General features: G+C 37.9%; 1 protein-coding gene across 3 annotated transcripts; it reads right to left on the reverse strand.

Annotated features, from left to right (window-relative positions):
• Positions 1-3,880: 3,880 nt before the first annotated feature.
• LOC145781142 (glycerol kinase 5-like) lies at positions 3,881-13,625 on the reverse strand. 3 transcript variants are annotated; one of them, XM_082592916.1, is made up of 6 exons: positions 13,467-13,625; positions 11,143-11,257; positions 8,427-8,520; positions 7,779-7,907; positions 7,517-7,660; positions 3,881-6,890 (listed from the first exon to the last, which is right to left on the reverse strand). In XM_082592916.1, exons 2-6 carry the CDS (start codon positions 11,247-11,249, stop codon positions 5,799-5,801), a joined length of 1,566 nt encoding a protein of 521 aa, XP_082449042.1. In that variant the 5' UTR covers positions 11,250-11,257; positions 13,467-13,625; the 3' UTR covers positions 3,881-5,798. The 3 variants fall into 3 exon arrangements, with proteins under 3 accessions (XP_082449042.1, XP_082449034.1, XP_082449050.1); XM_082592908.1 differs by lacking the exon at positions 13,467-13,625 and adding an exon at positions 11,548-13,398; XM_082592924.1 differs by lacking the exons at positions 7,779-7,907; positions 13,467-13,625 and adding an exon at positions 11,548-13,398.
• Positions 13,626-18,017: the final 4,392 nt, after the last annotated feature.

The raw sequence follows: 18,017 nt of genomic DNA on the forward strand, positions 1-18,017 counted from the left end.
CTAAGCGTCTGTCTTCATTAAGCAGATACAAAATAGGCTACAAGGTAGGCTATAGGCTGTTTGAAAACTGGAACTAAATTCAAAAATAGCCTATCATTGGCCAACAGTGCGCATAATCATAATAATAATAGGCTAGTCGTGTTTTTATTTAAGCCCATGCGGCAGTTAACTTTTCGTATGTTTTTCAAATGATTACCTTGTTCAAATGCTTTGGAAATGCCTTAAAACGAGTGGGGACAGCGTTGTCTCGTAAAGTCACTCGCTCACCACAGCGATACATGAACTCTTCCTTGAAATGATCAGAACAAATAAATGTGTGTTTAGAAGGTGTCCAATTGGCACGCTTGACGTTCGCAATCCATAATTTTCTTCGTTCTTCATTGGTTGGAAATCTAAGCAACGTAAAATAGCATGATACGTTATAGGCTAATGTAGTAGCTAGGCTATATATTGAAAGCCCGATTTCACATTTGTTTTGTTTTTTTATAAGAAAAGCGCCACAATTTTTGTCCAAAATATAACAAAAAAAATTACAAAAATATCCGCCTAGAAGGAAAAGAAATTAGTCAGTGTCAGTCCGAGGATAAAAATTCAAAACCAACCAACCAGTGTTATCGTCACAATAGTAGTATTTTCTATTTTCTCATAGCTCGCTAAAAGTATCACAATATTTCCATACCTGTGAAATGAACGCGGAAATGTTCTCTTCGCAATTGTCATACTATACTATAGGCCTAGCCTACTATATTATATGTAAAACTTGTTTGTGCGGAGGTATATAAAGCACTTTCAAAATAAAAGAAAAAGCAAGCAATTACGTACGGTAATTTAAAATTAACAAATTCCAACAATATGTTTGCGATTGTAGAACAGCAAAGGTGAAATCATATAAAGATTTCGTCATACTAGGTGAATTGCGGAGATATTTATTAGTTGTTATCTCACAGCAACTTGAAACTGAAGCTATTTCTTTAAAAGTTATTGTTGATGAAATCACACGAATTTACGTCATAATGCAACGTTTTGCTACAACGGAGAAAATCGAAAGCCATCAATCTCTATTGAACAGAATCCTGGTAAAAAGCTGCGGTTGTGTTGTTGCATAGAAAACTATTTGTTTTGTCAATTATTTGTTCACAACAACTGAGTTTTTTAAGAAACGCAAATATTATAGGAGAATTACATTTTGTAAAAAGTTAAGTTGTGTTCAGTCGTGTTCTCATTGCTGAATTGGCGCTCCAGTTGTTTCAGGAACGAGGAGGCGACTGATTCTTAACTAATTAATTCATCTACTTCTACTTGTTTTAAAGTATCAGGTTTGGTGGCCGTGCTTAACTATACTGTATATTTATCGATTCATATACCGCAATATTAGATCCTTTCATGCACGTCTTAAACCATTATAGTTTTGCCACCTTTTCCTTTTGTTGGTTTTGTTCCTGTATTTCTTTTTCACAATATCATTTATTTTGCATTCTGACAAGGAAAAATAAATTGAATTGAATTAAAAACAATGAAAATTCATTACGGGTCCCTACAAAAGCATTGGCAAACGCGCGGAATAGGTACACTAATAATGGCTGACGTCTGAACCTGCTTTCTTCAAAAACCGTAAACGAGAGAAGTGACGATGCGCGGTCTAGTTATAATAAGATGTCTATGGATGGTTTGCGAAAATGAGAGAATTGAAAGTAGTTACTTTTAGCGCCAAAAAACTCGAGAGTGCGATGTTTTAACTATTTTCCGATTAGTTTTTTTTTTCAATTTTCTCTTTCGCCTTAGTTGTGTGATGTTCTAGTTGTTACCAAACAAGATCCTTGTAATTAGCGTCGCCGCATAAAAACCCACATTGATTGCGCTTCTGGCCCATACAGCATATTGCAACTAATTGTTTGCATCATCTAGCTCGCCTAAGGCCCAAAGTAGTGTAGGTTACGTCTAGAAATATTTCAAAGTGTTGTTGTGCTCAATACTCGTATGCTAGAATGAATTTAGAAAATCGTTTCAAATTCATGACACCAAAATCTCTTTTCATTCACATTACGTCTGTGCAACTGATGAAAACATGTGAGAAAGAGTGGACGCAGTGCCTTGTAGCCTATTCCAGATAATCACCAACAATGGAAAAAAAACTCGATAATTATCTTATGATCTTTCGAACCAATTTTATGGTAGCTTTGCTTACGCATTTAAAACCTTCGTGAATATATTGTTTACGGTTGACTAAGGGACCGTTCAAATATTACGTAACGCTATCGAGGGGGAGAGGGGGGTTATGAAAAGCGTTACGTTAGCGTCACATCGGGGGGGAGGGGGTTCAAGCAAAACGTTACGTAACGCTTACGAGTACGGTAGTTTATTTGTGCTGGCTGCTATCGTCGTTTGGATACTAAATTAAGCTGAAATCATATCCAACAGCACCAACAAGATCTCTATCAAGTATCAACTACGGTACTGTAATTCCCGTAATTCCATAGGCCTACAGGTTCTAAGTGCTCAAAACACATTGCAAAATTGCAAGGCAGCATTCTTACATCACAAAGCTTGCTTTGATGTGAGTGAACAACTGAACAACATTAGGGTTGCCAGATGGCCTTTTTTAGGCCAAATTCCAAAAATCTGGCCTTTTTAAATTGCAGTTGGCTTAAAAAAAATTGATGCATATCAGGCCAGAAAATCTGATCTTATTTGGTCCTTTTTATGGCTGCAAATTTTGACCGGTTTAGAAAGTATTATTTTAAGTAAATTGCAAATAAAAGTATCACTTATCATCACTTAAAGCAGTGGTTTTTAACGTTTTTGGTGGAACGGAACCCAATAAAACATTCCAAAAGCTCGAGGAACCCCTGTTCAATAATTTAGTTACCTTATGCAAAAAACATCATACGATTAATTAAATTAAAATACTCATGTTCAGATTTATTTATGTACAATAGAAATACAAACTGTAAAAAACCTAATAGCCTACTGGCAAAACAAAATGATCTCAAACACGTTCACGGCAATTTGACCCACCGGTGTACAAACGAACTGTCTAAAAGAACTCCTTGAAGCGAAGAAAACATGTCGACAAAATTTGGCGGGAAAGCAGAAAGTTAAAGGTTATCGCACAAGAAAACAACGAAAATTCGGGATCGCAGCGAACGTGTTAAAGTGTAGAAAATTTATTATGTGGCAAACCTAATCAATATTTGATTATGTTTAAACAATATGCATATAATAATATAATAGACTCTCGGATTTGAATGTAAACTTGCGGAACCCTAGACTTACTGGCGGAACCTTACGGTCCCGCGGAACCCTGGTTGAAAACACTGACTTAAAGCCTGAACTATATCCGTTTTAATTACTAAGTAGAGACATAGAGAGTAGAGAATGTGTTAGCTGTGGACAGGGTGGTTTTATTGAGTTGAACCGGGTGGACTACTAAACGTTTTCAGTAGGTAGGCTACATAACGTTTTAATTCCAAAAAAATAATATAGCTAAAATTTCATGTCTCAAACGTAAGCTTTAGGTGCGTACCTAACCAAGATATTTTATCAACACGTGTTTCCACGTCATAGTTTTGATATAAACTGGCAAAACGGGCTTAGTAATGGAAAAGCGTCACGTGGGGAAGGGGGGTGTGACAAAAACGTTACGTTGGCGAATGGCGTCACCTGGGGGAGGGGGGACAAAATTCGGAACGAAATATTTGAACGCTCCCTAACTTTCTTTTTCTCTTCGTTCACCAAGAGCGAAAATTTGCCAATTTTAAAGTTTTACTGACTTTTCCTGCAATTTGGGGAGTTTGTGCGTCAGTGCGCCACCTCACATTGGCTCTTCAATTCATTTATATTCGCTTGGAACTAAAGTACTAGCTTACATGAAAACAATAGCCACAGCTGTTAGTAGTGTAATTTCAACAATGTAGGGATTGTAGGTTACATCAGTAGTCAACTGACAATACAAGGCAGTTATGTATGTAGGTTTTTGCAATTACAAAAAGCAATGATTTTGTTACATCAAGCACAACTGTTGTGTGTAGCCTACAAGGAATAGGATAAAATAATGCAAAACACAAGTTCTACGAAACATAGGTTTATACAGAATTGCATAAAACACACGACTTTTCACAGCCTTACCAATATATAAAAGTAGATGAAAAGGTTAAAATGTAACGGTAGAAAAAAGATTTAGCGAAACACAGGCACCGAACAGACACATTTTTACACGATCAGCATGACAGCACAATTTCCTTGGTTGGTTTTGAATCTTTATCCTCGGACTGACAAAGCCTTGATAGGTTATTCCAGGTAGTTTCGCATACTTGCAGAGGCTCTTGACGAAGGGCCGGTTATCAGGATTTGTAGAGTGAAGTTTTCCGATTGTTGAAGTGTTGTTGCCGGGGAATTATTCCATTCATTGGATGCCGCTGAATGGAGAGCAGTCCTGAAATGCGTTGCTCAAGCGCACACCACGAGAGTCGAACTTGCGCCGCGTGATCTTGAGCCGTGCGTGTTACCACTTAGCTAACGAGGCGTTCCTTCTTCCTAGATGGGATTCTACAGCTATTGGCACTAAATACGACTGAAACAATGCTTTTCGTGAACAAAGAACTTCAGTAGAATATATCAATGCGGATTATATTGCGCTATGGTAACAAACAGTTCCACTTGAGTCTGTCATAATAATTCCATTGTCATGCAGCCACAAAATCTGCACAGTAAAAATTTGAACGTAAAGTGGAAGAACAATGTTTTTGACGACACAAACCTATAAAATTAGAATAAGGAAATACTATTCAAGAACCAACATTGATGCTTGTTCTTCCAAGACAATAACACTAAAACATTTCCAGTCATTTTAAATCTAACCTCAAAAAAACGTTTAGCTGCAATTTCCCACACGACCATGATCACTTGGCCAAATGGTGGTGACAAAAATCACTTTGCAAGGTACTGTAGTTTGTAGAATATCAAAAAGATAAATACCGGTCATAACCCAACGCTCTGACTGTGCATAGCAATGTGGAAACTTTTCAGCATTTAGCGGAAACTAGCAGTTTCGTTTGGCGCTTTCACACTTGAAGCTCGTTGTCTTTTAACCAGTTTTTAAATATATTTCCGCATTGTTAAACTGTATTAAAACCACCTGGTAGTGCAGTCCATGGACAGTCTAAAATCAAATGATCAACAGTTTGCCTGCCTTTTTGGAAACTTTGCCAGTGGCAACCAACAACCAACAATAATTTTCGAAATTTTTCGGTCGTTTGTCACGTTAAAATGCGAAAATATTACACAGTTTAAACACAAGCAAACATTGGCTTACCGCTATGAACAAATAGCTTCAAATGAATAATTTACCATTGCAAATGATGTGTAAGCTAGGTTAATGTTAAAAAAAGTGCAGAAAATATTTATGGATAACCTTTTCCCTGTTTACACTTAGTACAAAATACATCACATTATGGTGAGATCCCGGAAATGCCAATTCCAGAAAGGCCTTGTTACTTAGTGCTAGAAAACCACATTTATCGGCTTGGTAATTTTGCACTGTGCACACAAAAAGTTGGTGATGGGATGGTACAGCGGTGAATCTGGTTCGACTCCCGACTTAAGGTGGTTGTTGAAATACACTGCTCACTTCCACCCAGAGTGTAACAAATTGTGTTGGCGTGGTGATTTCCATTCAAGTACGGAAATCACACTACCTTCACATTTAAACTACAAAAGACTAGGCTACAGAGTACGACAATTCCCAGGTAGTGTAGATGTGTCGCTTCATCGTTTACAAAATGTAGCAGCAGCTACGCATTTCAGACTTTTTCATACCAATACAGAGAACGCTCAGTTGCTTTTCGCCAAAGTTGCAACATAGGTTTGTACTTTGATGCTTCAGCTTTATTCGCGGTGAACGTGCGCGTCGACAGAACAATTTCATTCAGCTCATCTTCATTTTTCCAATACCCAACTGCCAAACCGGCCAGGAATGCAGCTCCAAGAGCGGACATATCCGAGTGAACAGTAGCAGTGATGTCGCGTCCAATCAGGTCAGCTGACAACTGGACCACTAAGCTGTTGTTGGAAACTCCGCCATCGCAGACAAAACGTCGAATTGGCAAGTTGGTTTCTGCTTCCAGAGACTCAAATAATTGTTTGTTGCGAAATGCCAAAGATTCCAAAACTGCCCGGACAATGTGACATGGCCGAGTAATCTGTGTTATTCCCATAATGCTACCACACGCTTGAGAATCGTTCACGGGAGCTTGGATGCCGTTAAAACTGGGAACAAAGTAAGCTCCTTCAGAACACTTGGCCTGCTTTGCGATGGCTTCACTTTCTTTCGGTTCTGTAATAAACTTCATGTTTTTCAACCAATCTACCGCATTACCAGCAGTACTAGAGCACCCTTCTGCTAAATGAACAACCTGGTAGCCAATCTTCCAACCAATCAGAGGGTAAAATCCGGCAACTGACGCGTGAGCATTAGTTCCAACATTGAGGTCTAAGAAAGCCCCGGTACCAATCGTCAATTTTAAATCACCAGGTGAAAAACAACGCTGTCCATACATGGCGGCTTGCTGGTCGCCAACCAAAGCACAAATGGGAATGGGTGCCCCGAAAAACTTGGTATCGCACTTTCCAAAATGAGCACTAGTATCCATGACAGGAGGAAAAATTTGAATTGGTATTCCAAGAACACCACATGCGAAATTGCTCCAACCAAACGTATAAGGATCATACAAACCCGTCGAGCTGGCACACGAATATTCCGATACAAATTGTTTTCCGTTAGTCAGTTTCCATACTAGCCAAGTATCAATGGTGCCAAAACAAACTTTTCCTTGTTCGCATAAAGACTTTAATGCCGGAAACTTTTGAAAAATCCAAAGCAATCTCATAGATACCTGAAGAAACAAATTATGAACAAAAAACGTATAACAGAATAAAAAAATTCTTTATTCATATTGAAAAAATGCTGGAATTGGCTGCATTGAAACACTGCTTTACATAAAAATTATTGAACAATGTACATAACAATGTTCAATAGAGTATACAGTACTAGGTCTAACAACAGCCTTAGATTCAATAAAAATAATATATATATATAAAAACAATAAAAACTATTAATACTACAAAAAGTGCTCAATGCTAAGCAAAAAAGCAAAGCATATAAATCATACATTGTCAATGTCAAATGCATGAAGCAAAGTATGGTGATGAACTTTTAATTAATGAGCAATTTATAAGAGCTGTGAATTTTACTTTGGCATTTTTCGGAAAGGTGTAATTCCTTCGATGAAATTTGCAAGGATAATAAACACGAGTATAAAATATCAATATGATATAAATTAAATACATTTGTACCCACACATCTGCCGCAACAGTATATTGAATAAATTGAGTTGCATAAGATGTGAAACCTAAAAATTAGAGCGTTGGGACTTTGCAGTGGCTAGAGCAACTGGAGAGTGTTACTTCAGTTGCTCCTCTACTAGAATTAAATAAATGTCAAAATATTGAAAATGCTTACATGTTGAGGTCTAAAACGCAATACAGCTGCTGCTAAAAAACGATTTCTTTGAGTGAAAATATGAAGCGCTTTTGAAACTGTTTGAATAGTTTTCATCCAGTAGGAAGCATTCCATTCAGCAGATATGCTTTCAGAACGTGTATCCTGTAAAGCAACCAATTGTTCAAATACAAACCTATTGTAATGCTATCAAAAAAAAAAAAAGTAATATAAGTTACACAGTAAATAGCATATACACTTTAAAGCATGTTAAATTTTGCACCTGCCAAACTATAAAATTGTGGAATGGTTTTCCAGTATCTTTATCCCAAAGCAAAAAAGTGCCACGCTGGGTTGAAATACCAATAGATGCAATTGCAGTTGGTTTGATTGAAGCATCTCGTATGGCCTCCTGTTAATCACACAATCAGTTTTTTATGAAGTGATTTGCTAAATTATTCAATCAGAAGAATGATGATGAAGGTTGAAGCAAACATTGCAAAACTGTCTCCTGCTCTATCGGCAACACAAGGAATAAGATTATCTGCAATCTGGGTTTTTTTTTTCGGTCATTGACCGATTTTTTAGCAAAATGTCCGAAAAAAATATATAATAGTCAATTCAGTCAAAATGTCCAAAAAAATATATAGTCAATTGACTATATATGACCAAAAATGATTAAAAATGACCGAAATAAATAAAATTGACCGAATTTTTTCAAGTCATTTCGGACAAATGACCAAAAAGTCTCAGCGAAAAAAAAAACCCAGTGACTGCAATTGTCTCTTTTTCATTTTTTTCCAGATAAGTTGGTCTGTTGATTTGTTCAAAATTAATCATCAATCAAGAAATTTAAACTGCACAGCCAAACACCATACAAAGCAGACACTGGAAGAGTTAGCTTAAAACCCTAATTTAACAACAACCCCACCTTTACAACTTTCAACACCTGTATCCACAAACTGTCTGGATTAATTTCAACACCATGTTGATCAGGATACAATAACTGTGTAGGAGAGCGAGATCTGTCAAAGTTTTGTGGCCAGTTAAAACAAGTAAAAACATCACCATTAAGCTGCTATAAATACAATCCTTTAGAAAAATAAATAAAAAAGATTACAAAATCTTTTGAAATATATTTGAATATGTGGCGCACAAAAATGGGAAAGCTAGGCAATCAATTGAGACGACAAGTTGTGTAAAATAGTCAACGAGTAGCTTAAATTGTTACTCTACCAGCTAGATAAAGCAGGTCAGACACCTGTGAAGAATTTAATGTTATACGAATAAGAATGACAATTTTATCTGTGGGCAGCAGCCAAACTCGTAGTGTAAATTGCAAGCAAGGGTACAAAACCTGTGCTACATTTTATATATTAGTCTGCAAACATTGGACAGACATCGGACAACAGTTAGCTTTAAACCAAATTCAACTCCAGAGAGCAGACATAGCCTAAATAGTATTCCATTTGCTATCTTTGTCAATGGAAATAAAATCTTAATGACTATATAGGGCTAGGCCTAATGTAGAGAAGAACAACTGGATAGGTACCAGTGTATAACATTCATATTATGTATCATAGTTTCTAATTTTGCCATGATTAGCCAAATTATTAAATCTTTGAAAAACAAAATGCAAAATCATTGTGAAGTAACAATTCACAAAGCTTTTAGTACCGGTACAGAGATTTTTATGCCTTTCATTTTCAATATATATTATACATGCATCATGTACACAAAGTTGCTAGAATCTTGAAATGCAACAAAATTTTTCACTAAAAATAATGATTTTGTTAAGAAACTAATACAGGATACACATAATTATATATATATATATATATATATATATTATTGTTTTGCACAACCTTACTTACCATCCCTTACTTAAAGAGTTATAAAATTTGAATTGGTGCTACTGCTAGAGTGGCCTATGATAGAAGTCATATGAAAAAAAACATTTAGCAACATACACTCCAACAGTCATACAATAAGATCAGTACAGGCATGGATAGGTATCAACACGCAGAACAAAAGTAGCCTAAACGTAGAAAATCAATAGAACCGCAAAACTTACAGGTAGGGGTGTTCAATTTCGATTATTTGAATATTCGAAATTCGAAATTCAATTTATTTTCGATTTCCGAATTTTGATTTCGAATATCACAACTATTCACCAAACTGCAAAATGTGATTTTATTGAAAGAAACGACATGAAAATTCGCTAGAAAACGCTAAAAAAAGCCATGAAAATTTGCAAAAAAAGAACACAAAATAACGTCTACAGCTCCAGGCCCATGTTGGTGTTTATGAACACAAGCTGATCGACATGGTCACCCGTCAGTCGGGATCTCAACTTCGTGACGATCAGGCCAGCTTTTGAAAACGATCGCTCCGCTGGAGCCGAGGTTGCTGGGATCCCAAACACTTCAAGTTCATTTTCACAGCAAGCGATTCACTGCCGCGACATTTCACTGCAGAATGCAGAGGTTTCGACTCGAAAGCGACATCGAGTATGTTTGCAAGCGCATAAAGCTAAACGCACGCTCCGTCTACGTAAGCAAATTATGTTGTTTTGGGGTGCATTCGACATCTGATGACATTGAATCGACGCAAAATGGTAGATTTTTGCTATGTCCCAGGAAGCAAAATTAGTCATTTTTACATTGATTCAACGTCTGCAGACATTAAATCAATGTAAAAATAACAGATTTTGTTGTCTGGTGTTGAATTGTAGCATCGCAACTCGTTCTAGTGATTATTTATAGCGAAGCTGTTGCGGTTTGCATTCAAAAAATGTTTTCCTGCTGCCGATCGCTAGTTCATCTATTGTTTTATGTATCAATACAGCATAAAAAGTTGCCCACACACAGAAATATGCGCAGGCCCGTAGCCAGCCGGGGTAGCCAGACCGCAGAGCAGGGGGGCAACTTTTTTTCAGGGGGCCTCGCCCCCCCTGAAAAAAATTTCTCCTCCCTTGGCATAATCTCAATATTCTCGAGCAAAAGCTACAATTATAATGATTTTGCATATTTAAATTTGTTCGGCCCCCCACTAAAAAAGTTGTCCCCCCTGCTCTGCGGTCTGGCTACCCCTTGCTCTGCGGTCTGGCTACGGCTCTGCCCCCACGGCTTAGGCGCCTATGGATTCGGTAAAAAATGGATAAAACTGCGACAAAGCTCAGCCTACACTTTCTGCTATTGCACAACCTAGCTATCTTTATTCTTGAGAAATTTGGCAATAAAAATGCCAACCTGGCATCCCTGGTGCAGGACTGGCCGTTGGACCCGCGAGAGCGTGTGATAGTCACGTGATCGACGATGCGCATGCGTCGAAGTCTTTTTTCGCTTGCAAAATGAGACAAGACAGATTTCGCGCCACTCGCGTTACTTTCAACCGCGTTCAGCCGAAAGGGCGGCTATAATTTCGAATATGTCCGACACGAATAACGAATTTCGAATATCACCATAATCGAAATCGAATCGAAAATCGAAATTGAACACCCCTACTTACAGGTTACAGTCTATGGCGTGTCCTTATTGTGTTTTTCCATTTAAAATTAATAACATAAGAGGAGCGTGGAATGTAAAACTACAATCAAGCATAATGAGCTTCAATTAAACTTTAATGAATTAACCTAGACTACATACTTTCCGATGATATTAGCTGATTTTCCATATACGAAACTCCTGGCCACAGTTGTTCCTACATCCAGTGAAAGGATATACTTTTCCAGTGATTCAGCATCTGAAGACATCTTTAGATCTGAGGAAATGAAGCAGCTAACTGTTATTCACAATAAAGTAAGAGATGGTTCCAGGGTGATATTTCAAATTTTACTGACAGTCTCCTTTTTACTGTATGTGTTAATCCTTAAGGTGTTAATATGCAATTTAATACGTAAATAGCCCATTTCAGTAACCTTTTGCCCAAAATCAACATATGAGGTAGGTACGTAAGTTACCATTGTGATAAAAATTTTCTATATATATATAGAATCTGTTCCTGCAGTCATTTTTAAACATTGACCTCAATTTTAAGAAACGTCCTATTACCCCAGTGAAACAGGTTGCAAAAACGTTTTGCATTATTTGTGTCTCACAGCATTCAGGTGTTGTATCATGCATATCTTGCAACGTTATGGTCTTGCGTGATTCAACTTCAAAACATTCAGATGGCAGCATTAGATCATGTACTGGCTATTCTCATAACAAAATCAATTTAAAAATATTAAAACAAACAATTAGACTGCTGTGCAAATTCCAGCATTCGGTGAATGCAAATTAGCAGCAATCTACTTCTGAAGGAAGATTAGAGCATGACTTAAAATTGTCAAATTACATCCCTTTACCTCCACTTACAATCTTTGTAGCCTATTTAATATGTGAAGTTAAGCAGCTGGTTTGTTTCTATTTCTTACGTTTGTCTAATTGTGATGTGGACCATTGTTAGTCTGATACAAAATGCCAATTAAACTCCATTAAGGTAATTTTTTTTAACAACATTACAAATTACTACAGATCACACTTTAGTCGCAAAACCAGGGCTGGGGAGCCACTGCAAAATTGCATAGGCTCCGGCTCCAGCTCCGGAGCTATCAAGCATTCATCCACTAGCTCCAGCGCTATAAACTTTTAAACAGCGGCTCAGGCACCATACTTTATCCGACTTATTCTTTTAAGCGGTATGCGCTTAACCGATGTTTTTACTTAACATCAGCTTGGATTGGATTTGGTTTGGGATTTCAGGTTTTGATTCAAATAAACGATCGATACGTTTAAGCAGTATACTATTAACCGATTTCGTCTGTATTCAATACTGGAGCTGATAAATATTTTGTAGCTCCAGCTCCGGCTCCACAAGAAATGTTTAAAAAGGCTTCAGCTCCGGCGAAAATGCTTGGCTCCAACGCTCCGGCTCCCCAGCCCTGCGCAAAACACTACAAAGAAAACGGAAAAATGACCCTAAAACACAACACATTATAGCTGAAGCCTGAATGTTAGTACCAGAAGAAATACAAGTTTATGTGGCCTTCTGCTGACTTGGCTGGCGATCTAGCAGCACAAACTTTAACAAGTGACAACTGATTGCAGAACCCAGCTCAGCACTTGAGCAAAGATGAAACTTGAAAGCAGTGATTCCCCAACTGTGTACTGCGGAACACTAGTGTACCGCCACAGATTCTCGAGTGTGCCGCAAATCTTTTTGGAATTATGGAAAAGAACTGTATAAATATTTAAAATAAGGCATGCAGACATACATATGCGACTTAACCCTATCTTAGTACGAGCTGTTTTCGTACGCGGAAAGTACGTCACTGGCTATCTTAGCCCGGTGCTAATTGATCGCTAATTACTGGAGCTATGAAAATCACAGAACCAAAATATTTTAGGGCAACACTAAAAGGCGGAAATGCGGAACGTGGAAATGCGGAACGTGGAAATAAGCTGGGCGTGAATGGTGAAATGGCGTATTGTCCGCAGAATTAATGCCAATGTAGAAAACGCGGAAATACGATCTTGGCGTCCAAATTGTTTAACATAGCGATAACTTTATCATGAAAGAATCAAATGTTGCAACATGGAAAAACGCGGAAATGCGATTTTTAACAACAACTCACAACCGAACCTACTTTTATGTTGAAATATCATTGAAAGATATTGTTTAGAAGCAATTGTAGGGTCATTAAATACTTTGACTGTTTTAATTCCACAGTTATTGGAGTAAATTTCGAAAATTGAAAGGAATTTAGTTAAACAGGAAAAAGGCGGTAATGCGATTTTTAACAACAACTCACCACCGAACCAGTGGCGTAGCAGCCACCTGGCGGTTCTGGCTCTGCGCCAGGGGCGGCAGACTGCAAGGGGGCGGCAAAACGAGGCTACACAGTGCACACAGCACGTGAAATGAAGTAATGCAAAAATAAATAAAAAGTAAAACAAGAAAATGATTTAAAAAGAGACAGCTAGCACACCTTAAAAAATTTAAGGATAGAACAAAATCTAAAAAGCTCGAGTTGCTTCTTGCGTGATGTTGGATAGCTGTAGCCTACTCCGTCTGTTGTTCAATTCTTAGTAACATTTATTAGCCTACATCATAAATCTAGACGAGTTTCTCAAAGCTCAAAATGATAAAGTCGTATTTGAGGCATTCCATTATAATTCAACAAATTTTAGAAAGAAATGTAACCAATAGGTTTCAAAAGGTGTTGGTTTTGATATATTTTGTTGTTTTCAAAATTTGAACTTGGGCAAAAAAAAAATTTGAAAATCGGACAAGTGGTTTTTGAGATATTGCGTTTTGAAATTTTGTTGCTGTCACTAGGTAGCGCTGTTGATGTTCTTAATGTTTTTTGATTTTAGGGTTATATTTGGGGTAGAAAGTTGGTTGAAGTATCTATTCCACCATTTTTCATAATGCAGAATGCAAAAATGGTCTCAATTTTAGTCTAAAAGCATTAGCTAAGGAGTTATGGGGAGTTTTAAAAAATTTGGGGGACCAAATGCCAACCCTCAAATTGTCATGTGGGTAACGAGATATCCCGAAAAAAAAATTCTGTTCTTGAAAGTTTCTTGCATACATATACTTCATGATAGTATAATATTTTTTTATGAGACTTTTGTCCTTTTTGCTTAATGCAACCTTATATCAAAGATCTATTAATGCAGTATTTGAATGATGCTTGCTTATGAGGTCACAATAACAAATTTACAGATTTCCCCAAAAAACTATTTTTCATTGTGAAAATTGCCCGGGAAAACAAAATTTGACTGCAATTTTGAAACAAGGGCTGGTTTTCCTGAGCAATTTTCACAATGAAAAAAGTTTTTTGGGAAAATCTGTAATTTGTTATTGTGACATCATAAGCACGCATCATTCAAATATTGCATTAATAGATCATATAACTTCTCATGCAAGTCTTTGATAAAAGGTTGCATTGTGCAAAAAGGAGAAAAGTCTCATAAATAAACAGTATATTATCATGAAGTATACGCAAAAAACTTTAAAGAACAAAAAAAAATTTTGGGATATCTTGTTACCCACATGGAAATTTGGGGGTTGGCATTTGGTCCCCCAATTTTTTTTAAATGCCACACAACTCCTTAGCTAATTTTTGTAGACTAAAATTGACATCATTTTTGAATTCTGCATCATGAAAAATGGTTAAATAGACACTTCAACCGACTTTCTACCTCAAATATAACCCTAAAATCAAAAAACATTGGGAACATCAACAGCGCCACAAAACTTCAGAACGCGATATCTCGAAAACCGCTTGTCCGATTTTCAAATTTTTTTTTGCCGAGATGCATTTTTCACATACTATGACATATGCTTTAGTCATCAAAATTGAAGACTTAGTGGTTATTTGGATTTGTTGAATTATAATGGAATGCCTCATTTACGTTCTACCATAAATGATGATCAGCTCTATCAATTCTTTCTATAGAAAGAGACTACGTTCAAAAACTTGATTTTGAAGACATTATCAGAGCCACTACCGTAAAACGCCCTAACTTTAGCCGTTTTTTTAACTGCTTTATCAATTATTTCAACAATAGTATTTGAATAAACATAAAATATGTGATAAAAACATGAGACTGGTTTATTCTTCACAATTTTGCTATTTTAAGACTGATCATAGTTTTCTAGGTCACTTTTTTTTTAAAAAACCTTGTGTGGCTAAAGTTAGGAACGAAATTCTAACTTTAGCCGCATAAATTAAGCTGCTTGAACTAGCCATTTATGGCTACTATCTTTAACTTTAGCCACCAGGAAAGTTTTAAAAAACATGAAACACGATTGCTACTGACACTTTAGCTGTTTTTTTTGCATATAAGCAAGGGGGGCGGGAGGGGGGGGGGTAAAAAACACTTTTTAATCAAAGTTTACAGCAGAAACACATAAAATCAATCACGGTTTGTGAATACACTGAAAACCAACGAACAACAGACAGAAAATCAGTCAACAGTTTGTGCATGAGAATTTATGTAAAAACTACAAAAACACTTAACGTATGCAAAGGGGTAAAAAGTTGAGAAAAAAATCGATAAAAATCGCAGAAAGAAAACAGCAGAAACACAGAAAATGAATCACAGTTTGTGAATGTACTGAAAACCAACGAACAACAGACAGAAAATCAATCAACAGTTTGTGTAAGTACTTAAGCAGAGGTGGGCACCCGCTACTTTTAAAGTAGCGCGCTACCCGCTGCCGCTACTTGGGCCAAAGTAGCGCGCGCTACCGCTACCCGCTACCAATTTACAAAAGTAGCGCGCTACCCGCTACCGCTACTCGGGCCAAAGTAGCGCGCGCTACCGCTACTTTTTCCGCTACTTTTGTCTAAAATGACACTAGGAAACACTCAAGTCCCTATATGGACGCAAAAATGACCTTGAAAACGAATGTTCGTTTACGCTGTCATGTTGACATCGTTATAGAAAAACATTCTAAGGGAAATTTATTGTTACGCATCTTTCAAAAACACGAGCATTTTAAAATGAGAGTCACTAAGTCCTGCCCGCTTTCGCTTAAGCACATCTCTTCCAACAGAGAAAAGTCTCTCTATCGCAGCACTGGAAGGAATGGGGTGTTGTATTTAATGAACAGATGTTTTAACTCGGTATTCGAAAAGCTCAAGGACTTGCTCTTGTCCGAAAAAAAGGCGTCCACAATTGTTGCTTCCTTCTGCACCGACGTTTCACGGGATGGCGCAAACACTCCAAAAAATAGCCTACATCCTCGGAGTCATGACTGGTGTTGGTGTCATTCTTCTCGGTATCAACCAGGCTTGATGTCTCCCGCAACAGTCGAATTACATCTGTCTTGACTTTTTCTCGCAGTGCGTCAGCATCATCCGTGGAAACGTAGTGCAGAAATTGTAGCCACGACGTCTTGAAGGAGAGATGAAGACATGATGCCATAACGCATTTCATGTTGTTGAAGCACTTTTTGAATCGTTTCTTCACCCCTTCAAGGAGTTTCACTTTCAACTCCTCACAGGTCACAAAGATCAATGATCTCGGTCAACTTCTTCCCGCAAATTGTGATGGTTGGAAGCAAGACTCCGTAGCCTAATATGCCTTGGACTCGCCCTGTAGAATGTCTAAAGCCTGGCAGATAGGCTTCATCACGCGGAGATATTCGCCGAAGAAGTTGACGTCAGCTAGAAAACACCGAAACTTTGCAACCAAGCCGATTAGGCTATATAGCTGCTTAACCACGCTAGTATTGCAAAAAAAACAAGCATTTTTTTTTTTTAATTTAAATTAAAAAGTAGCGGTAGCGGGAGTGCGACTGAAAAAAAGTAGCGCCTCTCCCGCTACTTTGGAATAAAAATAGCGCCGCTACTGCAGCCGCTACTCCAACTAAAAAGTAGCGCCGCTACCGCTACTTTCACCAAAAAAGTAGCGCCGCTAGTAGCGCCGCTACAACAGTAGCGCGCTACTGCCCACCTCTGTACTTAAGGAAGACCTAATCACCACATCGACAGCATTTCAGACTTAATTTCAAACACTCCCCTATCATTGTACGGTATGACACATTCGCTTGAGACCTTCTCCATAACATCATCATAAGGATACAAAAGACTATCTGGCGATGTCGGCCATTTCCAGCCAGTTGATTTACACTTTTGCATAGCATTGACAACTATGCCACCATCTTTAATTTCCATAACTCTTCCAGGAAAATTAGAGCCTTCATAGCGTACAATAACCATTTCCTCAAGGGTGAAGTCTCTTTGTGTAAAGTTTGAACAGTCATGAGATGGTTTTGTGTTGCTGTCTTTGTGTCTGTCTGTCTCTCCATCTGAGTCACTGGGTAAGTGTTCGCTCTCTTGATCTGATTCAGAGGTTCTGGAAGATTCTCCCATGACTTCATTTTTTCTCACCTTCTCAGGTGGAGGTCCATACTCTACATCATCACTCCCCCCTACTGATCTCCCAGGTACAACGTTAAGTTTTTTGCGCCGCTGTCTTGAAGGTCCAGCAGAATCTTTGGACCCTCTGAGGACCTCCAGATGCTCAATTATGACACTGTCAATCGCAGTGTTCGAATCGTCTGCTGAAACTGGCTTTTTTGGAAGCTTTTTTTTTCAATACCTCTTCCCTGTTTAGAGGTACAAGGCCACAAGCTCTGAAGCCTGCAACCAAATTGTCGAGATTCAAATCTTCCACCAAAGCTTTTAGCTTTGATGGAAAATAGTCTTTTGGTAAAGTGTTGAACTTTTTACCAGCATTTGTCTGCTTCCACGCAGAAGTAATGGCTCTCCATTTCTTTTTCAGTGGCCCGAAGAATGCCACATCTAAAGGTTATGTAAGGTGGGTTGAGTTGGGGGGCAAGCAAATGAAGCGGATATTGTTCTCGTTGCACGCTTTGATAACTCTCTCACTGAGATGTGATGACAAATTGTCCCCAATTATGCTTTTCTGCCCACTCTTCCTACGAAGAAAGGGAAAGCAGATACTGAAGAACCAGTCCTCAAAAGCCAGCTCATCAAACCACCCACTTGATGAGTATGTGT

The sequence above is a fragment of the Aplidium turbinatum genome, chromosome 1 (assembly GCF_918807975.1).
Source record: "Aplidium turbinatum chromosome 1, kaAplTurb1.1, whole genome shotgun sequence".
NCBI lineage: Eukaryota > Metazoa > Chordata > Ascidiacea > Aplousobranchia > Polyclinidae > Aplidium > Aplidium turbinatum.